The sequence below is a fragment of the Euwallacea similis genome, chromosome 15, assembly GCF_039881205.1.
Source record: "Euwallacea similis isolate ESF13 chromosome 15, ESF131.1, whole genome shotgun sequence".
Classification (NCBI taxonomy): domain Eukaryota; kingdom Metazoa; phylum Arthropoda; class Insecta; order Coleoptera; family Curculionidae; genus Euwallacea; species Euwallacea similis.
This window is the reverse complement of record NC_089623.1, coordinates 4,022,565-4,048,157: the sequence shown is the minus strand read 5'-3', so window position 1 is coordinate 4,048,157 and position 25,593 is coordinate 4,022,565. Positions and strand designations below refer to the sequence as shown.

The 25,593-nt window shown below is 32.6% G+C and overlaps 1 protein-coding gene across 1 annotated transcript; it reads left to right on the top strand.

Annotated features, from left to right (window-relative positions):
- The first annotated feature begins 759 nt into the window (after positions 1-759).
- LOC136413752 (rootletin) lies at positions 760-25,593 on the top strand. The gene is made up of 4 exons (XM_066397454.1): positions 760-1,596; positions 14,145-14,242; positions 22,890-23,051; positions 23,725-25,593. The coding sequence occupies exons 1-4, from the start codon at positions 886-888 to the stop codon at positions 23,879-23,881; spliced, it is 1,128 nt and encodes a 375-aa protein (XP_066253551.1). The 5' UTR covers positions 760-885; the 3' UTR covers positions 23,882-25,593.

The window sequence follows — 25,593 nt, the reverse complement described above, 5'->3', positions numbered from 1 at the left end:
TATTTCCAATAGATAAAATATCCTTCGGGACCGTGGAGTGAATTGGGGTGCTGGGTGAGGTAAAACAAAACAAAAAAGAGTTGACCTGAACTAATCTGAATTAATCTAAATTAACCGTCAAAACTGGAAGGGGAGGACACCTCCCCCTTCTTCCATTAAACTTGAGCGATTCCTCTTACCTTTGACTCTGGCCCTTACCCTTAGCTTACCTTACCCTACCTAGCCTTACCTTACCCCACCCAATACCCTAATTCACTCCACGGTACCGAAGGACACTTTACCTATTGGGAATAAATGCTAAACTCGAAAAATAGTATAAAATAGCAAAATAAATTTTTTTTTTTGCAATAAAAGTATAAAATTCACATTTTTTTGTAAAGAATCATGAATTAGAACATGAAATAAGTTATTAAAAAAAGAACCTTAAATCTCTAGTAACTTAAAGTGTTATGTTACCCAATTAAGAAACAAGCTTATTTCCCGTCTATATGAATAAATTAAAATAAACTAATATCAACAGCCCAGCATTCATTTTGACGACAGTCTTATTTAATTTTGTAGCTTTTGGCAGTAAATCTCTTTACAATTTTATGCTAGTTATGTAACGTGCTACTATGTCATGTCTACAGGCTAAAACACTACCATATACTCTCACGGAGCAGAAATTGGAAAACAAACATTAATGTCAACATCAAATCGCCTTTGACATGACACTAATGACAATGACTGTGACGTTAGATTTTATGTTTTTATTTGTTTGTTTATTGATATGTCCTTTAATTGTGTTTAATATCATAATATTTTGCCTAAAACCGTTAATTTATTACTAATTAAAGCACATTTTCAGTTAAAACTTTTGGAAAGTTTAGTGTTTTCAAGGTTAAAATGTCTCCCGAAATTAATGGAAATCCTCCAAGTGTTACAAAACGCAAGAAAAATCGGGAAAAGAAAACACCTGCAGAAGTTTCCCACAATTTCGATTTGAATGTACCCAGTTGTAATTACTTCCCAGCTAATCAGTATCCTTATCCTAATTTTACCATCCCAGACATGGTAAATGGTTATTACCCATTTATGAACTGCCCTAACCCATCTGAACCCATGTCCCTTCCAGTATATCCTATGAACTATCCATCATACCCTTGCCCAGGTAGTTTTATGGGAAGCATCGGAAATCTTTCGAGGCGTTCAACTCTCTCCAACAATCCATTTATGCCGGCTGAAGTACCTGATTACATGAGCCTGCCAGTTGTAACTACTGATCCAGAGGAGGAGTCAAAACGCAGATTTTCAGACCCAGGTTTGCCTAATGATAGCGATTCCAGTTCTACTTCCTATGATGAAACAGTACAAAAGTTAACTCGACAAATTCATATGTTGACGGAGAACAATAGTAGATTGTCTAGAGAGGTGATGGAGCTTCGGCTTGAATTAAATGTGATGAAGCAGCAACAGGGTAGTAGACATTATGAGAGGGAGTATGAGCCTGGAATGTTGGCTGATGTTATAAGGGAGGTCCGGGAGGCTGCAAGAGTTAGAGAGGATGCTCTGCTGGCTCGAATGAGGCATATTATGGAGGAGAAACAACTGAGTGTGGTAAGTAAGGAATCATTTGGCTTAAAAGTCTTACCCTTTTTCTTAATCCTTTGTTGAAGTCTAGGTAAACTATAATACCTACTTCATTATCAGTGTAATAGAGGTATTTAATTGGTTTAATAATGGTAAGTTAGTTTCCAGCTTAATTTCTGTTTGCAATTTTATTGCTTATCTATTAAGATTTTTTATTAAGTTTTTCTTTTCTGCCGTTTGGGTATCATACCTTACACACAAGTAGAGATTGTTAGAGTGGTAGAATTGCACACTAATCTCAGTTAAAACAAACTGAGAATAATGTTCATTTTTTACAAAGGGCTCCAGAAAAAACCTTGTTAATATTTAAGTGATAAATCTCTCAGTCTTTACCTTACAACTTTGGTATTTTAATCATTTTTGTACCTTTAAGAAGTTTTGAGTTTGTTGTTGTCACATAAAATCTGGAAGTTTTTCAGTTATTTTCAGAAAACAAAAATTTACAAATTTTGTTTTGACTTTTTAAGTTGTGGTAAGAGGTAGAATTTCAGCCACAAACCCATCTTACTTTGATCTTTGAACCATGAATTAATCTTATACCGATTTTCTACTTCTATCTTCCCATCTTCAATGATACTATCCAACAATGTCTCTCTTCACTTGAACTCACCACTCCTCCTCCAAGAGGCAGTCCTTATATCTTTACACACTTCTCGCGATAAGCTGTGATTTAACATACAATAATACAGGTGAAGATCTTGTTTCACTCAACCTTGAGGGAGGAATGCACCTTAAAGCACTAGCAGCATGAGTCAAAATCCACATTCACTACAGAAGGAGAAATAAGTTTTTAGCAACACCCACTTTCCATCACAAAATGATAGCTAGATAAAAGAGCACTGGAACTTTGTTGATGAGTTTTTGAGTTGAGTATTTGATTTCATATAACTTTGTTTGATGCTGTGCTAACATTTAACTGAATACTCTAAAGAATAATATCAGATTGAAACACACAAAAAATGCATACCTTTTTGCAAATATGCAGCTTACTAGAGTAAAAAACTATATGCAACACAAAATAATATACATACAGTACAGACAAAATTAGAGCAATTTTTAAAATTGTGTTTTCAATTATAATTGAGTCATTGAATCTGAAACCTGTTTTAAATATATTGTTTTTGCCGAGTCTTTACAATTTGTTTACCGACTAGGTATGTTTAAAATTGTGTTTAACTTTATAAAATAGAAAAACATATTTACATTAATAATTTATTGTGACAAAATAAGGGCAAATTATTTTTAAATGTACATTTTTCATATAAAGTCTGATTTTACACCGAGAAAGCGTTTATAATTATACCTTACGTTATCTATTATTGGGTTGAACTTAATAAATAATTGATACCTATAATAGTGTCAAATCATATATCATGTATTGATTTTAAAAGTGTTTGGTGTAAGACATGACGTTGTATCCAAAACTATTAAAAGATTTCAAAATCGTGAAGTTATTAATTTAAAATGTGGTGATCGATCGAGAAAAACAACGAAAAACCTAGATAAGCGTCTGAAGCTTGAAAAGGTTGAGTCAAAGTAACCCACAAGCGTAAGCTAGATAAATACTGGCAGATATAGGGGAAGTTAATGTTTTCTCTCGAGCAATGCAACGTCGATTAGTTGAGGGTGGTTTAAAAGGAAGAAAACCTACTTAAAAACCATTTAAAAAAATAAATAGAGATGCTTGAATGCTATTTGTCAACTATCATTGAGATTGAACTCCACAACAATAAAGAAGAGTGTTTTTCTTAGACGAAGCCTCTTTTGTCTCTGTGTTTTGTGGCTACGGAAATGATGGAACTCAACGGATGTGTCGTCCAGAAGGACAAAGTCTCAACCCAAAATACGTCAATATCGTAGTAAAACACGGATTAGGCAATGTTATGGAATGGGAATGTTTCTCCGCTATCCGAAAGTGTCCAATTTATGGAATTACTATTTAGGGATTTTTAATTAATTAGAGAAAATGGATAGGTTTGTGTATCATAATATATTAGAAACCATTATGTTGCTCTATGTTGAATGAAAACTGCTCCTCAAGTTGATCTTTCAACAAGATGATGAGCCAAAACATACTGCAAAGGCGATTAAAACTGGGTTCGCGGAAAAGAAAATGCAAGTTTTGAAATGGCCAGCCCAGTCATCAAACCTAAACTTAACTGAAAACCTTTTAGAGATTGTTGAGAAAAAAAATTCGCACCAAAAATATCAGCAACCTCGATATTCTATTTTAAGAAATTGAAAACGTCTGGAACTCCAATGATGCTCAAACAATTGAAAATCTTATTGCTTCCATACCATATATGTAGGTATAAATAAGTTCTTAGGAATAACGGATATTGGACTAAATATTAATTTAAAAAAAATTAAATTGTTGCATAACATTTTATGTACCCGGATGGTTACTAAGTTGCTTTAATTTTGTCACCTCCATAAAATCTATATTTCTTTTACATTTATTATTTAGTAAATTGTAACTATTAAGTGAATTGAAACTATTAATTGTTTCATTACCATTAAAATACCTTTTTAAAATTTAAAAAAAATCTAATTTTGTCTGATACTGTATGTGTTTGAATTTTAATATTTTTACATATTGGGAAAACGGAAAGTGATTTCCTGAATAGATACGGACTTGGTTCAATGGTAGAAAATTTGTTCATTCAAGGGAATGGTTTCACAATGAAAATAGATCTGGAAAATTATTTTTTGTTTTTCAGTTATTTTGAAAAAATTGAAATTTATGAGGTTCTTTTTTATTTTTTCCTGAGTTATGTTAAGAAATAGATGAAAATTAACATAATTTCTCCATTAAAATTTTTTATAAGCTTTAACGTGACAGTGTTGGTTTTATTCTATAATGTTTGTCAACAATTATTATCAGTTTTTGTATTCTAAATATGTATGGCAAATTTTTTTTGTCAATTTTAAGGCGCCCTTTTTATGACAATGTATTAACGCATGACGCTTAGTAATTTGCGCATTGTTTTAATTAGTAATGCCACTATTGACACTATTTTTCAAAATTAATACAACTTTTCTTTCTTTCTACAGTTTTATGAAAATTTTATTTCGAATATATATACTTTCAAAACAAATGCTGTATAAGTCGCGACGATCTTCCTATTTCCTACTTTTTAATAAGTATTCAAGATAAGGCGGGATTACGTACCTTTTACTTAACGTCCTTATTTAGGTACTCACGTAATTACAGTTTGTTAAGTTCAAATCTCAAGTTAAATATAGAGTAAGGATTTCAATATTACATACTTAGATTAATTCTATATCTATTTTAGAAAGTATTTCGTTGTGCCAGATTTTGTAATGGAGAACTAGATTGGAAGTTTCGTATTTCTTTCAAAAACTTTCAAACAATTATTTGAATTCAATAAATTTAATTGAAATGATAATTTAATTATGAAAGACTCAGATCCATCTTGACTTATCAAATTCCTGACAATTGGGACTAAATAGGAAACTACCATGTCCGAGAAAGTGTTTATAGATAGCTTGTTTTATTACAGCTATTTGATTATTTGATCATAAAATCATAAAAATGGTTGAGTGGATCATGTTTACTATTTACCCAATATTTGCCACTATCTCCATCTAAATTGCAAAGTTTGCTATTCTTAACCCTCTATGCTTTGTCTTGTGTTGACTGCCTCATGCAGGGTCAGTTAGATGCCTCTGATTTTGAAAATCGATAACGTAACACTTCGTGCAATAGTTTTCCTATATTTCCACTAGGAGGCTCTACTTCGATGGCTTAGTAAATATGTTTAATTTGTTTTTTCTGGATGCTTTGTGCATAAAATAAAATACACCGTTTATGTTTGTAGAGTCAAGATCAGTCCCTTATCATAGGGAATGTGCTACTTAGGGCCAAATTCAGAAACGACACGAGTGTGAGGGGGAATTTAAGTAGAATTTTATATTTTAAGTTTACTTTCCATTTCATTTATGGTCAAAGATACTTTACCACGTGTTAGGTACTATATTTTTCCTAAGAGCGCATGTACATTAACTTCTTATTACCTTCAGGAATTTTAATTAAATATTAGTTTAATATTAAGTAGATAAGTTATTATTAATAATTTCTCCACGTAAATGTATAGCAAAAGTTTTGCCTCACGTATGTCAATGTCAAATACCCGCAAAATGTGTTGACACTGACACATATCACTTTGATTTTCGTATGGTAAAGTGCTATTTTCCGTTTGTAAATGTATGAGCAAAAACCGCTTTACTACATGCTTTGTGGAAAAAAATCACTTTCCAAGCGGAAAGCCACACGTTGAATAGCTGTCAAAGAATTTGGTTGAGTAGTCCTTGAATATATTCTCCTTGATATCCTCACACACAGTTCTGAATTTGATCTTTAGTCTCGGAAGAGTACCTATTATTTTTTCATCAATTTATTATTATTCACTAAAATAGATTTGCGCTAATAAAATCTTTTTGGTTATGATTGATAAACATAAATAAGGTAAAAGTGGTCCAGAAGACTGAATGAATTACTTTTTACCTCACCTTAATGACTAACCTCCTATTTCCTGACGTAACTTTAATCCTAGTCATTCAAAGATTTAAATCAGGTTGGCGATTTAATTCACTTAATCCGATTTAAATTTGCATTTTTTCTAAATTTAATCATCTTTTTTTAATTAACTTGTCCCTAATATATTTTCTTCCAGTTATTTGTACGAGAATGTTGAAACACACACGTAAAAAAGATTTTTGAATACTGGAGATATTTATAATATAAACTACAAATTTTCTCTATGTGTAATTATGTCTATTTTGATAATTTCATTCCTCAAATGGGCAATTTAACCATGGAATAAAGATAGTCAGCAGGTAAATAGTACAATTCTTCTGACTTGCTACCTAGTTATGACAACATAAACATTTATAAAGGGTCGTATGATATATTCTTTTTATCAGCGAACAGTATTGCTAGAAAGAGAGCAGTTTTGCTGTTATCAAATCAAAATTTGAGTAATCGATAATAGGCAGTGACAAACTTCTGCAAGGTCTTCACAGCTCCAACACAATCAAATATGTTAGTCATGAAATTTTTATTTTGAAGTTCAAGTCGTATAGAATTATAGGAATGAGAGTGCCCTGAATTGGGAGAATGCTGAGTGTCAGAGATAGAGGTTCATCGTCATTTAACTTAGAGGGGAGTACCTCAGTGCTGTCTATTGATGTCACTTCTGTTTTTCTTATATTTTAGGGATGTTGCTAACGCCAAGAAAGCTAGGAATTAAATTAACACTACATGCTACTGTTCTTTGGCGGGGCATCATTGTGGTGAGACACTAAAAGGAATAATACATGAAGATCTGTCAGCGATAAAAAAGTAATGTGATACTATGAACTTGCCACTTTAAGAACAGTACTAAAACAATACAGAAACATGAATTTTGGGGATTTCATATTTTGAAGAAGGTTTAGGTTCAGTGATAATTACCATTAGATCGTGAGGATTCAAAAACTAGTGTTCTTGCATGAATTTGGTGTGTTCTGATTGTAAATTGTACACGTACCTGAATTTGTAACTTTTGGAGTATCGACACATACAGTGTCTTTTGAGTTCTATTATTAAACTCGCCATGACGGTGATCTCAGCATCGTCTTACTTAGGTTCATAACAGCTACCTTGTTCCAGCAACAAAATCGTTCAACCGTCTGTCTCCTATTGTTCGTGACTTACAGTGGATCCTAAAAATATTCGAACGCGCCCTTTTTACAGATTTCACGACCCCTAATTAAATATATTAGTTATTATTTAATTTTTTTACACCGGAAATGGCTTTATCAATCATCTATTTAGGAGTCTGAATAAAAAAAGAACATGAAATCATAATAGTTTATATTGCAATTTCAAGAAAAAGTCTAGAGAACCATCAAATGCGTCATAAAAATATTCGGACGGCACACACCATAAAACGATTCATAGCAAAAAAAATGAATTCTTACGCATTTGGCATGCATTTGTTGCTTGCTGAATGCAGATATCGCAGAGTAAAGTTAGAAATAATATCCATTATGAGTCGGGTACCAAACAAAAGTAATGTTAGTTTCGATAAAAGGCAATTAATAATATTTCATTGCAAAAAAGAGAATTCTTATAAAAAGATTGGGGAAATGCTTCAATTAAGTAAGAACACAATTGGATACATAGTAAAACGTTATAAAAATGAAGATAGAATACTTCTAAAGAAACAAACAGGTCGACCAAAATTATTAAATGATAGGGACAACCGCTTCATAGTGAGAACCATTAAGGAAAGCTTAGTTAAAGTTAGTGCTTCATAATTGAAGACTATTGGAAAATCATTTCAATAAAGTAGTTAGTACTGAAACCATTCGTCGGTGTATCAGAAGCCATGGATATCATGGTAGGGTATGCAGGAAAAAACCATGGCTTAGCAATAAAAATGTTAAAGTGCGATTTAATTTTGCTAAAAAATTCATTTTCAAACTAGATAATTATTGGAATGATGTAATTTTTTGTGATGAGTCAAAATTTAATATTTTTGGCTCGGAGGGATGTCAAATGGTATGGAGGAAAGCAAATGAAGAACTACAGAAACAACATCTTTGTCCAACGGTAAAACGTGGAGAAGGTTCAATTTTGGTTTGGAGGTGTATATCATCACTAGGAGTCGGTGAATTAGGTTTCATTGATGGTATTATGGACAAAAATGCACATTTAAATATTCTAAGACAAAATTTACGGAAAAGTGCGGAAAATATGGGCATATTAAATTCGTTAAAGCTATGCCAAGACAATGATCCAAAACATAGTGCCCATATTGTTCATGAATGGCTGTTGTACAATTGTCTTAAAGTCTTTAAAACTCCTCCCCATTATCCAGACTTAAACCCGATAGAAAATGTATGGTATTATTTGAAAAAACAACTTAGAAAACATGAAATAACATCAAAAACAGTATTAAAAACCAGGTTGCAGGAAGAATGGACTAAAATTGATTTAAATTATTTGTATTGAATTGAATTGAAATGAAAAATTGTATCTTCTATGTCTAAACGTTTGAAAAGTGTAGTTGAAGTGAAAGGTGGCCATACAAAATACTAATTTAATAAAATAGGTTAATTATTTATCTTTAAATCAATTATACATATAGATATAGTATTATACAGGGTATTTCAAATTCGACCTTCACCATTGGGATCTTGGAAACTAGAGGAGATACGAAGAAGTTTAAATGGGGGCAAAGTTGCGCAATCTAGCGCTTGATCGAATACCATTTTCAAAATTTTAATTTTCCGAGTACTTCCGAAGATATCCGAGAAAAACTAAAAATTGGAGAATCCATTTTTATTTTTTTTTGCGTTATTTAACAAGAAAGGTTAAATCCTTAAGAACATTTTCATTGCCACTTTTTCTCAGCTACACGATGACATATTCAAATTTACCATCCGACATTTCGTCTTTCGGCTATCATTATCAACTTTATTTCTTCTTATGGGCACCATATTGGGGTTTTCAACAGAAAAATAGTGCGTTTTATTCTGATTTCATTGATATAGAATTTCTTATAATTTATTTTTTTAAAAGCCGAAATATTTAAATAAAAAGAAATATTACATAGTTGGCCTTGACTCCATCGAAAGATTTTCTTTTGTTCGTGCTATATGACAGAACTCCTCAAACGAGATTAGAGCATGCGCAGATTTCCAATGAAAATGAGCTTCAAAAATGAAGAGACACGAGATATGTTAAGACTTTATTACAAATTTGATAGGAACAGTACGAACAGTTCAAATGTATTTTGATTTATATCCGGAAAGACAACAGCCGCATGGAAATCTGCGCATGCTCTAATCTCGTTTGAGGAGTTCTGTCATATAGCGCGAACAAAAGAAAATATTTTGATGGAGTCAAGGCCAACTATGTAATATTTCTTTTTATTTAAATATTTCGGCTTTTAAAAAAGTAAATTATGAGAAATTCTATATCAATGAAATCAGAATGAAACTCACTATTTTTCTGTTAAAAAATCCAATATGGCGCCCATAAGAAAAAATAAAGTTGATAATGATAGCCGAAAGACGAAACGTCGGATGGTAAATTTGAATATGTTATTGCTTAAGCTGAGAAAAAGTGGCAATGAAAATGTTCTTACGGATTTAACCTTTCTTGTTAAATAACGCAAAAAAAAAATGGATTCTCCAATTTTTAGTTTTTCTCGGATATCTTCGGAAGTACTCGGAAAATTAAAATTTTGAAAATGGTATTCGATCAAGCGCTAGATTGCGCAACTTTGCCCCCATTTAAACTTCTTCGTATCTCCTCTAGTTTCCAAGATCCCAATGGTGAGGGTCGAATTTGAAATACCCTGTATATTAGTTATTACCGTCCGAATATTTTTGTGACGCGTTTAATGGTTCTCTAAACTTTTCTTGAAATTGCAATATAAATTATTATGTTTTCGTGTTCTTTTTTATGCAGATCCTAAACAGATGATTGATAAAGACATTTCCGGTGTAAAAAAATTAAATAATAACTAATATGTTTAATTAGGATTCGTGAAATCTGTAAAAAGGGCGCATCCGAATATTTTTGGCATCCACTGTAAATGTTTTTCACTTTAAAAAACTCAAACAAGCCTGTGTTGATCAGTCACTTCTAAAGAGTGAAAGGTAAAAGGAATGGAAGATCATCACAGAGATTAGTTATAATACAAAACGGGTCCACACATTCCATTTTAACTGAACATCACTGTGGAAATGTGGTAGATTATAAGTGTTCATTTTTCTTATGTATTCTTTACTAGGTGGCGAAATAGCGCTGATATTTGAAGACCGATTGTCAAAGGTTTCGTTAGTGTTTTAGCGCTTAGACCTTTTTTAGTACCACACCCAAATTAGTGTACTGGCGACAGGGAATTATCATACCTGGCCTCGACCCGGAAATAGCACATTCACCAACCCCGCAAGGGGATGACAGTTCGCACTTTTAGTAAGCGACTTTATTTTACCTTTTATTATTTTATCGCCAGGCGAGATCGAGACCACCCACGAAGGGCAGGGCTTTCAAACCCAAATATTTCAACATGTTCACTTATGTCACTCATTCAGTGTATTATTCAGATTCCACTTGGGTTAATCATACGAACAATAGCTTTATTGTTACTTTTTTAACAGCAGTACCATATTACTACAATTTTTAAACGGATTTGATCGTGGGGGTTCTCTAATTTCCTTGACCCATCTCCATTTTCTTTCCTCATCATCCGGAATAGGCCGATAATTAGGTTTTTCGATCCCGCCCAATAATGGGGCAGATTTCGGTCGTTATAGGCAGTTAAAATTAGACCTCTCACGTTAAGTAAAAAGCCATTAAGGTCGCCATGGGTTCGCCCCGGGTATCGGATTGCGGCGTAACCGGAGCCCCAGGGGTCTCGGAGGCAAACACGAAGATTGGCCGTTGAATGGGACATCCCGCGGCGCCCGATCCGCGCCCCTCACTTCGGTGTATTATTTCATCCTTTGAGGGCTCCGTTTTAAGAATTTATTTACTGCTCCACCATTTTAGATCTTTGACTTTGGCCTGTGGACCTTATATTTTATAGGTTTGGACCAGTTTCCAAATCATGTACAGGGCCGTTTTTCATATTTTGAATGAAGTTGATCATGTAATTTCTTCTGCCAGTGATTAAGCAGTTTTTGTTGTCTGGTTTAAAACTAGGAGCAGTAAACGGCATATACGAAAAACCGATAAAGAAGCAATTTCGGCAGGTAATTGGTAGGCGCCTAGTATTCCAACTTGGTATGTTCGTTTCTCGTTCCACTTATGGAGTTAAATAAGGATACCAATTTGGGACAGAATACCACTTGCCAGTCAAAATCATCTTAGATTTTTCTCTGACGATATATTGTAATAGTCGTGCCTGCATGGTAACGTTATTAAGAACGGTAGTACAATAGACTATTTGAGCGAGGTAAAGGTAATATGGCCACTGAAATAACTTCGCATCATTTTCTTTTCTATTCTTTCTGATAAACTCTGTCATTCTTTTTGTGATCTTTTCGAGTGCCGACGGTAACGCGGAATTTCGCTGTTGCACGCGTTCATTAGCAAGTCTGTGGTTTACGGTAAAATAGTATAAGTGTCAGGTAAATAGTATGAGGTTTTGGGTTATATTATTCGTTATGCTTTAAGAGTATAATGCCAGATTTATAGATTGACCCAACATAACATAACACAAGTACAATCCAAGCTTTTTGTAAAATGCAATTTATAGGTTTACTTATGTGCTTTTTAGTCTTGTCACATAGTAGTCTTTTGGTTACAGAATTTTTTGTAATATTTTGTTTTTTAATATTTCCATTTACATTGCTTTATTTTGTTTACCGTTTGAACTAATTATCTATATCTTTTTCTTTTTATTGCATACATTTTATAGAAAAAGATTATTGTTCTAGATGTTTATCGTCTGAAATAATAACTTTTGATTGGCTTGGGACAAGGTGTATATTTAGTATGGCAGTATGGCCTAGTATGGCAAACCTCTGTTTTTTTCTTTAGGTTTTTTTAGCAGTTTCTGATATACAATAATATGTACACACGTGTGCAGGTTCTTTTTTAAAAAATCCTTGGTTTTAAATAATTTTCATAATTTATTATTCTTTTTAAAAGACATAAAACTTCAATACGTACGTAAGGAAAAGCAAAACATTTTATGAAAAAAAAACATTCTTCTGACAAAAATAAATGTTTCAAAAAATAGCAGTTTTTCTTAAAATTTAGAAATAATGAAAATTAAAGGTTTAAAATTAAAAAAAAACAACTTATTTAAGTAAACTAATATTAATACTTTGTATCGTACCCTTTTTAGGCAATAACAACCAAACATCTGCTCGGCATTAAGTCGACTAAGCATTGACTCTTCTCAACTGGAATTGTATTCCAAGTATCTTGGACAATTTTCCACAGATCTTCATTATTGATTGGTTTTGATGTAGAAATTCCTTTTTTAGCATCTGTCCATAAATGCTCAATAGATTAAGGTCCGGAGATTGAGCAGGTCATTTCAAAACCTCAACTCTATTGTCGGCAAACCATGCCCTCGTCCTTTTGCTCGCGTGTTTAGGACCATTAAGATCCATCATACATAAAGATCCATCTGATGGGCACATTGTCGTCGGTATAAGGAAAATTACGTTTTCTAGGATATCACATAAACATCTTGGTTCATGATCAATACGATGTATCGGACCTATACCGTAGTACGAAAAACAGCCTTATACCATTATTGAAGGCACACCATTTTTTATAGCTTTCAGGGTATACTTTAGGTTGTATTCAGATTGTGGCAGTCTTCTAACATATTGTCTCTGTTTAGAAGAACAAAAAGAATGATTTGTGATTCCTCTGACCAAAAAATATATCTCCATCTAGACGGGGGCCGAGGAGTATGCTCTTTTGCAAATTTCAGATGGTTGGAGATCTATTTGTTAGTTAGTTTAGTAACTTTCTTTGGGCTTCTCCCATGTAAATTTGCTTCAACCAATCGTTTCCGTATTGTAAAAGTGTTCATGTTAACTTCAATTCGTGTTTCTGTACGTTAAGAAAGGAGACACTTTCCCCACCCTCTATATTTGTTTATCATCTATTGACGTGGTTTTTCTTTTTCTACCACACGTTTCCATTTTTTCTACAAATTTTACGGCACTGCTGATAATTTTAGCGCAACATTTTAATACATTTTGAGTAAATTTCTAACTTTTCCTTTTATTTCTAAACGCTAAAATCCTGTTTAGCATTTCTGTTTTCAATGAGCTTTTCTACCCATAGTATTTCGACTAAAAATCATCAATGTACAATTCAACCTTACTATTTAAGTTAGGTTTACCTTAATTGAAAACTTCAAAACGTTTAATTAACTATAGAATTAAATTACATAGTATTTTAATACAGTCAACATTGCTATTGTTTGCATAGTTCTGTAAGTAGGAGATTCATATAAATAGGGAAATCCCGAAAACTTTCAAATATAATGTCTATAACTGTACTTACTCAAGACTTGATATATGATAGTATCGTGAAAAGGCCCCGCATCTATGATTCCCAAAAGGCATTATCTAAGTTAATAATCACCCCTCCGCAAAGCTTCTTTTAGCGTTGCTATTATTTTACACATTACTGTATATACATTTTCCTCCGTTTCCTAATAGTTTGACTGAAGCTTCTCTAAGATGCTTGTAATATGCCATCCAACGAAGGTAATATATAAAATGTTTGATTCTGTCATGATCAAATAAATTGCAAGTCACATATTGTCTCAGGCGAGGAGAATTTTAAAACCATAAAATACCTATCTATACTTATTTTCGTTTTTGGAATTATTTGTACATTCCAAAAAAAAATCCTGGATAATTCTTGAAAATTCCTAGTAATGAAAAAAAAAATTTTTCATTTTATAATAACATAGTTTTGATTTATTTTCATTGATCATATTTTCCTTAATTTGTTTCAGAGTCAACTCAGTCTGTCGATGGAAAAAGATAGGCACAGCGACAGAATTTTGAAACTGGAAGAACAGCTGAAATGTTTGACGGTTGGAGGGAATACGAGGTAAGTAAAAACGGTAGAATCAGAATTTTAAAAACATTTCCTTAACCAGAAAATTTCTGGAACTAAAGTGTTTTTTGATCTACACGTAAATGTTAATTTTTCTCATTTTAATGAGATCTTCATAACTGATAATTAATTTATTGTGATGTGTTCTAACAGAAACCTTTCTCCGGATACTTATTTATAAGTGTTATACAGGGTGATTGGGATCTAAAGGGACAAATTTTAATGTTATATGGAGGGTTCTGCTGTGATACCATATTAACTATTAAAATGTTCCCTTAGGGTATTAACAACGAAGATACAGGGTATTTTATAGGTATGATCTAAATCTTCTTTTATTTATATCTTTTTTATGGCTTGAGATATTTTCTCAAAATTTGATAGTTTTATGTTACTGTCTATACCTAAGAACTTCTAATAAGAATTGAAAAATTTCAGGTCCGAACTATTATAAGCGATTTTTTGATATTTCCTTAAAAATAAAACACCCTGTGTATTTAAAGAAAAAATGCATATGTAGTTATTTAGATCATAATATAGTAGAAACATCTTTACATCTAGTTTTTGTGCCGCACTTCTCCTTTTGTTTGTCAAATTAATTAAATGTCTGATAATTTAAAATTTTTATCATAATTACAAGAATCGTAATTAGAAGCATTTCCAAATAAAGTAGGAATTACTATTTAGTTAATCTATGCTAATGAAATTAGATGAAAAGAGTACTAAAAGAAATAAAACAACTCGTTTTTTCAGATTTCAAATGAGTAGGTCTTGACGCCTTGACAATCACTAACTGTTTGTTTACAATTGACTGTTGTTAAAATACTTTTGCACAGGTACATTTAGTTGATTCTATTTTATTTCAATTTAATCAGTACTTTCTATTATTTTCTTCTTTTCTCTCTTCTTTTACTAAGTGTATTATTAGAAATTGCAAAATGCCTTACAGTTTTGCGAATTCTAAAAAATAAAGATTGAAATAAAATAGAATCAACTAAATGTACCTGTGTAAAAGTATTTTAACAACAATCAATTGTTGTAAACAAACAGTTAGTGGTTGTCAGGGTGTCAAGGCCTACTCATTTGAACTCTGAAAAAACGAATTGTTTTATTTCTTTTAGTACTCTTTTAATCTAATTTCATTAGTATAGATTAACTAAATAGTAATTCCTACTTTATTTGATAATGCTTGTAATTAAGATTCTTGTAATTATAATAAAAATTTTAAATTATCAGACATTTAATTAATTTGACAAATAAAGGAAGAGGTGCGGCACAAAAACTAGATGTGAAGATGTTTCTACTATATTATGATCTAAATAACTACATATGCATTTTTTTTGAAAAATACACAGGGTGTTTTATTTTTAAGGAAATATCAAAAAATCGCTTATAATAGTCCGGGCCTGGAATTTTTCAATTCTTGTTATTAGAGGTTCTTAGGTAGAGACAGTAACATAAAACTATTAAATTTTGAGAAAATATCTCAAGCCATAAAAAAGATATAAACAAAAGAATATTTGAATCATACCTATAAAATACCCTGTATCTTCGTTGTTAATACCCTAAGGGAACATTTTAATAGTTAATATGGTATCACACCAGAACCCTCCATCCAACATTAAAGTTTGTCCCTTTAGATCTCAATCACCCTGTATACGACCAAAGTGATTTCATAGCGTTACACTAACCCTGGTACAATAATTTCATTATATTTTATGAACTCAGGATAGTATATCGTACCACATATTATTACTTCTACTGTTCGGTCATCTATAGGAAAGATAATAATTTAGTGAATTGTAGTCTTAACGGTATTTCCGACTACTGTGTAACTAGATGCATTTTGATGTATAAGATTGTTTGATCTATACATATACATTGGTTGACAATAATTGATCAACAGTACCTCGCCAAATTAGCTTAGGAAAAAATAAAAGTGTTTTTCTAAAATTTCAGTTTTTTACTGAATACCTCCGAAAATCAACCAAATTTTTCAAATTTTCGAACGGCATATTCTCGAATTCCTCACTGTGCAATATTGCCAGAATTTAACCGAGTTCGTATCTTTTATGGCTACCGAAGTTGCCGTGATTGAACAAAAACGTACACACACAGCACATAAACACCCAGCTTATTATGGTCCAAGAAATATCTCTTTAAATTTATGTCGCATGTTTAGGACTCACCCTATATAGGGTGTTTGGCGCATGAACTGTCAACATTTTTTGGTAGATTGGTGGGGGAATTTGCAAACTTTTTGGCTTTAATGATTTAGGTCTTAAAAGTTATAGTTACTGAGAAATTTATTTTTTAAGATTTTTTCTCTGTTTTAATAAATAGAACCAAAACAGAGTTCAAAGTAGCGCGGCAATACAATCATTTCTAATTAATTCTAACCATTAGAAAGGAAGAAAACTTACTTAAAAAAGAAGTTTTTAAATAAAAACGAAGTTCTCAGTTGCTATTAGGTTTTTTTTTTTTAATAAATTTCAAAGGTCAAAGTTTTTACTGTTTTTAAGTTATTTGAGGATGGGAGCATTGTAACTAAAATTCTTGGGGATCGTTGTATTAAAAAATGATTTCTTTTAAATACGAATTTATTACATAATAAAGTGAAAAAAATCCATGCTGATACAACTACAAATAAAATAGTTTAAAGGGTCTGAATGTGAGATTTTGGGTAATTTGAAGAAACATTTTTAAAAATTAATTTCTCAGTTACTATAACATTTAGAACCTAGGTCATTGGGGCCAAAAACCTTGCAAATGACTCCACAAATCCACAAAAAAATTTTGACGGTTCATGCGGCTAACACCCGGTATAATTTTGTAATATGTACGCGTTTGTGAATGGTTACAATAAAGGTTTTTCTGAAATAAATCTGTTCTTTTAAGATTTTCCTTGCCATGTTACACGAGTGAATCATTTGGTTACTCTGTTGCAGATTTATCTCTTTTTTACTTATTTTTAATCAAAATTATTTAAAAGTGTTCCCTCCCACATTCTAAAAGTCCTTCACTCCATCATTGTCTCAGGATATTTAAAGCACCCTAGGACGCCCGGCCTGTATTAAAAAAGCATCAGCCCATCGAACGCATGCAGACCCGCGAAGGGAACACACCTATCCCTTTGTTTCAAAAACCCTAACGTCCTTCGGTAGGATCACGGTACGGATCCTTTTATTATCATCTGGGGCCACGTCCTGCGGCCGCCGGTCTCCTGCGATAGCGCTCGAACATGTCTTATCGCGGCCCATATACTTTCCTGCACTCGACAGGCACAGTGCTTGTGCAAACAGAATTTAAAGGACATCGGATGATTGCCGTTTCGACTACGCTTTTTTTGCAGGGAAACGTCCTGGAATTTTTCGGATGAGACGTTTCCTGGAATATGTAAGAATTTTAGAATTCTATCAAGTTGAAGTGGGATTTTGTTGTGTGATGCAGGACACTGTGTTCGTCAAGGGAGACCTTAATCGTAAGGAGGTGTTAATTGAACTTAATCTTAAGAAGGAACCATTAACCTCTATAACATAGACAGTTGTTAAAATAAATGTACAGTTCTATAGTCTCTTTGATGTCTGGTTATCGTAACATGATCAAAGCGAAAACAATTTTATTTTCAACCACATACATATGTAATGATAACAATACTGACTTTCAAATTTTAAATATGTCAAATTACTGTCTATTTCCCTGCTCGATTTCCTGTTACGATTTCCATGCTCGACTTTCGTGCTGCTTAGTAGATCTAATTGTGCTTTAATATGTATGTACAAGGTTATTCCCCATATTTTTCTTCAACCCTAAAATCTTTATTTTTAGAAATAGAAAAAAATAGTTAAGACAAATGTTTTAGTTTTTATTGTGAATTATCAGAATCCGTCATCGGCTGAAATGAACGAGCTTCGTAAAGCTGTCAAAAAATGGCAAGTTGTGTTTTTTTTAATGGAACACCCTGTATATTTATACTTTTTTGGAATCTGCTCGCCTCCCTGATTCCAAATATATATATATATATATATATATATATACTGTATATGTCCACACTGTATATGTACATACATATACAGTGTGGAAATTTTGGACGGAACAGTTCATATAACTACAATATCGAATATATACGGCCAAAATCCTCGGACACATCGATTTTTATTTTTTCTTGCGGTTTTTTTAATGGTAAATTCATGTATATAGGATAGTCTAAAAATCAGGTACGACCACAAACTTTGTTTTTTCAAACGGAAACACCTATTTTTTATTTCATTTTTGAAATCTACTCAAAATCCTAAGTGTGTTTCATGTACCATGTCCTATATCTAAACGTAATAAGCTTCGAGAAATTTATAATTGAACATATCAAAAACTAAACCTTTTGATTTCTTTTAAAATTTCTTTGGTCTTGAAAATGACTGATTTAATACAAAATAAAACCACAAATAATAATTAAATTAAATGTTTAAATTGGATCGCACCTACTTCTTGACGGTAAGTAAAACGATGAATGAACTCTTGTTTGGCATTTTGAAGCATTGCTGGGGTAATTGTTCTTATTTCATTACGGATTCTTTCTTTTAAGGCTTCGATAGGTGCTGGTTAGTTAAAGTATACCTTACTCTTAAGATAACCCCATAGAAAGTAATCTAAAGGCGTGAGGTCAGGTGATTGTGCTGGCCATCAATTATCCCTCGTCTCTCAATTCAGCGTTCAGGAAAAATATCATTTAAATAAATCCTAACATCAACGTGGTAATGATGAGGTGCTCCATCATGTTGGAATCATAAAGTATCACTGAGAACATCAGGATGATTCTCATTTGGATATAGCTCAACAAGAGCAGCAACAAGATCTGTGAGCAATTCTAAATACTTTTCACCCGTTAATGTTCCGTCAATAACATAGGGTGCTAAAATTTTGTTGCCAACTATTCCGGCCCAAACATTTACTTTCTTTGGAAATTGAGTGTGGGCTTCCATCATCCAATGAGGATTCTGAGGCACCCAATAGCGATAGTTTTGTCCATGGACTATACCGTTAAGTGTAAAGATAGCTTCATCAGAAAAGATAACATGGTTGACAAAAGTAGCATTAGTATTGCACCTCTCCATCATGTTAACACAGAATTCAACTCTACAGTCATGGTCATCTGCATTTAACTTGTGGACCAACCAACTGGTAATTTGTATGGATGCCATTTATAAGTTTCAAAATATTTTAGAACAGAAGTGTGGTTGATGTCATTATAAACAGTCACTGCTCGCGAGGTATTATGCGGATTTTCTTATAGCTGCAATAAAACGTTTAATTTCCCTTAAGGTACTTTAAAGCGGTGCTGTAAATTGTCTCTAATATGTCCCAGTTTAGAAAATATATTAGGTCGTGTAGTATGAAATGAGTAGAATTGAAACTTTAGTCATTTTTTTTCATATGAAATGTTTTTATTGTCAATCGAAATATGCACCACCATTATCAATACACTTCTGCCATTTAACGGGAAGTTCATTGATTCCCCTGCTGTAAAAGCCTGCAGGCTGGGAGTCGATAAACTCTTGGAAGGCAGCTTTGACAGCCTCGTCGGAGTTGAATGTTTTCCCTACCAAGAAGTTATCCAAATTTTAAAAGAAGTGGTAATCAGTGGGTGCTAAGTTGGGTGAATACGGTGGATGACGAAGAGTTTCCAATTCCAACTCCTGTAGCTTGGCCAAGGTGACTTGTGCGGTGTGTGGCCGAGCGTTTTCGTGCAACAATAGCGGTGCGCTTCGATTGACTAATCTTGGCTGCTTAACCGTCAGTTGCCTCATCATTTCGGTCAGTTGTCGGCAGTAGACATCAGCCGTAATCGATTCACCAGGTTTCCTGAAGCTGTGATGGATGACACCTGCGTTGGACCACCAAATGGACACCATAAGCTTCTTTTGATGAAGATTTTTTTTTCGCACAATGTTTTGGTGGTTCATCTTGATCCAACCACTGCGATGAACGTCTGGTATTGTCATATAGGATCCATTTCTCATCACAAGTAACAATCCGATTCAAAAATGGATCGTTATTATACCGGCACAACAAAGAAACACAAGCTTCGAGACGTCGTTCTTCCTGTATGTCGCTCAACTCATGCGGTACCCACTTGTCCAGCTTTTTCACTTTACCAATTTCAGGCAAATGAGTTTTTTGAGAAATATTGTTTTTTTGGTTACACTGAATATTAACGATAATTCGCTTGCACTTTGACGTGGATTCGCTTCCACCACGGCTTTCAGATAATCGTTATCCACTTGAGTTTCAGGTCGTCCACGTGATTCATTTGTTCAGGTTAGTTCAGGTCAAAATTGCCAGAACGAAATTTCATGAACCAACGAGATACTGTTTGCTGTGAAGTGACTTCAGTACGAAACACATCATTAATATTGCGAGCCGTCTGAGCTGTTGTGGTTCCACGGTGGAACTCATATTTCATTAACACATGAATTTCACTATTTTGCATGGCTGCACAAAAATTTTTATAAAAATAAAAGTTTTCAATAATTTTTAACACTTTAAACTCTGATCGAAAGAGGAAGAATGTGCCTTTTCCACATAAAAAAGTCAAGTCCAAATATAGATTTAGAGTGAAGTTATTCGCGGTTAAATGTGGCATTTCGAGAATCTACTCATTTCATACTACACGACCTAATATTTAAAATTTTAGATCCCGTGGAGTGCACTAAAGGACCATCATCTGGATATTTATTGTTAAAAAAACACATACTTTTTGATGTGTACGTTGTCTATCTTCACATCCTTTCATCATCAGAATTTCGATTCTCTGTTTTTCTGTTAAATGACAAATTTGATAGAAAAAAATTTGCAATAAATCAAAAACAACGAAGAACACCACTTGGCATAAGCAGAAACTGAACAAAAATAAACAATAAAAAAAAGACGTGCGAGTCCGCACTCAAATAATTTCATGGCCTATTTGATCAGAAATTTTTTAGGACACACGGTAAATAAACAATAAATAAACAATGTTCAATCATAAATTTCTCGAGACATGTTGCGTTTAGGTATAGGACGTGATACATGAAATGGGCGTAAAATTCAAAAATGAAATAAAAAATAAGTGTTTCCGTTTGAAAAAACAAAGTTGGTGGTTGTACCTGATTTTTGGACTACCCTGTATACATGAATTTACCATCAAAAAAACTGCAAGAAAACAGAAATCGACGTGTCCGAGGATTTTGGCCGCATATGTTCGGCATCTTAGTTCTATGGACTATTCCATCCAAAACTTCCACGCTGTATATTAATATACATATGTGGTGTATACTGATAGATCAGATTGACTAAGTATTATGAAAGTGACAGAAAAAAAATATAGGTACGTATTGAAACCGTAGTTATTTATGTGTTCATTTATGATAAACGTATTTATTTATTTGTAATTATATACGTAGTACTGACATATTTATTAATTAAAATTAATAATGAAACTGGTATTATGATAAGCACTGATCGAAATTTGAAGCTTTTCTTGAAGCTGCTACGAAATTCTTATGCCTGTGTTTATACATTATATAAATAAATTGCAAATACATTTTTAAATATTATTCATAAATTCGTGGATGAAAGTAAAATAGTATACTATTGTCTATTGGAATTTTCTAATAAACAATTTAGATTTGGTAAATGTTTGAATACAAGCTTAAGACGGTAAGATTATCTTAACGCATGCAATTTGAAGAAAACTTTTGATTGTGTGTCCCATTCTAATTTAGTTGTTAAATTTCGGTTGATAATTTTATTGCACATAGTTGTAAGCTTTGTACTCGTATTTGAATCGCAGGCAGTAGTACACCATGATTAATGGTAAGTTTTCAGTGCGAAGTACTGACATGCGTTGGGATGCTTGGGAATGATTCTTTGAATATATGTCCAAAAGCATAATACGATGGAAGACACACAACATTGAAAAAACTGTTATGCGAGGTGAAAAATGTTAAAAAAAAGGAAAATTTAATATCTCTGGAAAATGGGACGTGCTTTGGAATTATGCTCGAAATATGTGTAAATATTGTTTTTTTTTTACTGAAAATATTGGACGAAAATTGAAAAAAATAAAGAAGATTTGAAACGATGACACGATTGATTTGATCTATTTTTTAAATACTTTTTCCACGATAGCAGATTCTTTGGAAATTTTGAAAGAGTGCCTGGGAATAATATTTATATATTTTGGAAGTCAGTTCCTTAGGCTAAAGTTTTAACGCCATTAAAGTTACATTGACATAATTTTTTGCCCGGTGGTTTTGTAAAATCTAGGAATGAACAAGGTATTGACAATGATGTCACAAATTTTCACTTCTGTTAACTGGTTTAATCAAAGGGATAACAAGTGAGATGTAATGAGACTAGCCTGTGAATTCATTATCGACAACAGAATGCCTTTATCAGTCCATATTCCAAACTAAATCGACTAATTTTTTGTTCTGTTTTAATTTAGACCACTCTGTATATTAATTATTCATTTTGCTTTGTCCATAAAGTGGGTTAAGCAACAATTTGATTTAAAAACCACAATGTTTTGTTATTCTCATATAACTTTAATTAGAAGTTTATTTATTTATAGTCTTAAAAAAATTGCATACTACATATTATACAGATCTGACGATACCAGCCTGAATTCTTCGGTATTATGTCTGACAGACGAGAAAAATAAATCCGCTCGTCAAGTTTTGGATCTAGAGCGAGAAGCTTTGGAACTCAGACGTGAATTACAGGACACTCGAGCCAAGAAAGAGGAAGCGGACCAGAAAGTTTTGAGGTAGGAACAGGTTATCATGAAGTGACGAGGGTGGATCAACATATTCGTTTGAAGAATCAATGGTTTCATGTATTAAAACGAAATGAGAATAGTGTGTCATTTTACCGCTACAATAACCCCTTCTGTGTTATTCTCAAGAATTAAAAAAAAATCGCTTCAATATTGATTATTTGCCTTAGTAATCATTTCATCAAGACAGGTGGACAAGAATTGGACTGATATTGTGAGTGACACATCCCCACCTAATACAAAGTTTAATCGTGAACTTCGTCAAATATTTCTTAAAGAGCGGTAAATAAGCGCTTGAGCATATTTTGCATTCGTAATTTCTCATACAAAATATAAATTATTTTCCGATGACTGACTATTTCCTGGCTTTCTCGAGAGTTCCCTTCATTACTTTTTACTACATCTTTTGTGTGTTTTAATTATCCCTATAAGACTCATATCTGAAGTCAGATTTTAACTTTTTAAATTGATACCGTTTGAAAAGGTGGCGCAGAGTCTGTATAGAAATTATAGCAATTCAAACAGAACATATGCATATCTTTGGGATTCTGAGTTGATAGGAGTACTGAGAGTTGATACTTGCAAACGCAAGTTATTTTTCTGATCCACCCTTGTATGCGTTAACAATATTTTCTATGTTTTTCAATGTTTTTCCTACGCCTAGACTATCAAGTCTGCTGCGCAGAAACGAAGTATCGGCCTCTGAGCCGTCTGAAGATGGTAAGACCTCAGCAGATAGTCTTTCAACTATCACTACCTCATCATTAGCTCCACCACCACCTACTAGGGTGTTTTTATCTGGGCCTGTTACTAGTTTATAAATTTTACCCTCTTCTTTGAGGGAGGGTGTACTGAGTATACATCATATTCGCTCATAAGACTATTGTCTGTAGTGCCTAATATTTTTGATTAGTGCCTTATTTTCATGTCTCTCTATTTCTAGCAATAATTTTGGGGTTTAATTTAATTTTGAGAAGGAAAAGAATGTGGTTATATCATCCCCTTATTGGGGAAGCGTTATTGGATCCTAATTGCAATAGCTCTGTCCTAACAGAAAAGAAGACCAATTTCGAATTAACAGAAAGATGTGGAAGAAATCCCGACCGATAAATTACGTATTTTTATAACTGTTTTTTACTGTTCGGGAATAGGTTTGTCTTTCTGTTGGTACAGATTTAATGGCAATTTTCTATTCAATCTGTCTCATTTACCAGAATAAAGGTTTTGTTCCTTGATTGGCTCTTAGGCCTAAACAACTGACGCATTCCAATTTTCTGAGATGAAAACTACATTTATGTATACTCTTATTCATGTTATCTACGGAATTAACAATTTGTTTAATATGTTTTTAATATATGGTTTATTTTTAATTTGTATTAATATCTAACCCCATTATTAAGTTTATTAAAACCTTATATAATTATTGATATATAGTTTATTAAATTTAATGAAACTTGCATAACTGCGATGCCATCCTTACCCCGATACAATTATTGTACGAAATTGTATTATTTGGCTGATCTATTAGTAAATAATCGTAATGCATAGCTGCGTAATGAAGACTCAAAATAAATCCGAATTTCTATAAGATCTTTCCCCATGCAGGGGTGACTCAGGTAACGAATGATTTATTAGCTGTCCTGATAATATTGTGCTGTATTGTCGGATGAAATGAAATTTTATTTCCGTAAAATTTTTTTAATATAATTATTTCAGATTTACCATAAGAGCTTCAAAATACCTATGCTCTGGTACATGCTTGGATATTATTTATTATTATTAGTTCTTATTTTTTGACTGACTTTTATTTATTTATTTCTTAGGTTTAACATATTTTGCTTTTTAATTTTGCTGAAGACGACACAATTTGGAAAAGATATAATGAGTAGAAATCCAGAGATATTTTGTTAAAGTGCATTGTCTTGGGGCTGGAATAGGAAGAAATATGTTTAAAGGGGTTTGAAGTATTTACTATTTTAATATATAGTTATTTTATATCCTTCACATGGACTGGCATATATTACAAAGAAGTATATTGGGTTTTTTTGCTATTTTGTATGCAAACTCCAAACTACTTATTACTTTTTCCTGTACTATATTATTCACTTTACGTACACACAGATAATTTCCGTTACAACATTCTTAGGGGTTTCACATGTGATAACAAATCTTGGACAAGTTATTTCTAGAAAAACACGAGTGGGAAAAATTAAGTATATTGAATTACTGCCCAACACACTTTATTTCTAGCAGTCGTCGGATTCGAATAGATATATTTTTAGGTCAATTATTATTTATACAATTATCTCCATATTTCGTTTAGCTGTTGTAAACACTTATCACGTGAGAGTGATTTTAGTTGGGTTTAGTGTTTTTTTAACCCATATAATTGATCCTCGTTGATCATGCGATCGTCACCGCTGTATCAATTTTATTAGAACGTCGATATAAGTAAATAAATTAATTTTAGTTTCACCTTTGTAACAAAAACGCTCTAATATTTTAGTACAAATAAATATATATTTTTTACTAA

Bases quoted from the DNA above. Each gene is read 5' to 3' on its own strand.
- LOC136413752 (XM_066397454.1), top strand. From the start codon at position 886: ATGTCTCCCGAAATTAATGGAAATCCTCCAAGTGTTACAAAACGCAAG. The intron at 1,597-14,144 runs GTAAGTAAGGAA...AATTTGTTTCAG, and splicing joins AGGAGAAACAACTGAGTGTG to AGTCAACTCAGTCTGTCGAT. The intron at 23,052-23,724 runs GTAGGAACAGGT...TCCTACGCCTAG, and splicing joins GCGGACCAGAAAGTTTTGAG to ACTATCAAGTCTGCTGCGCA.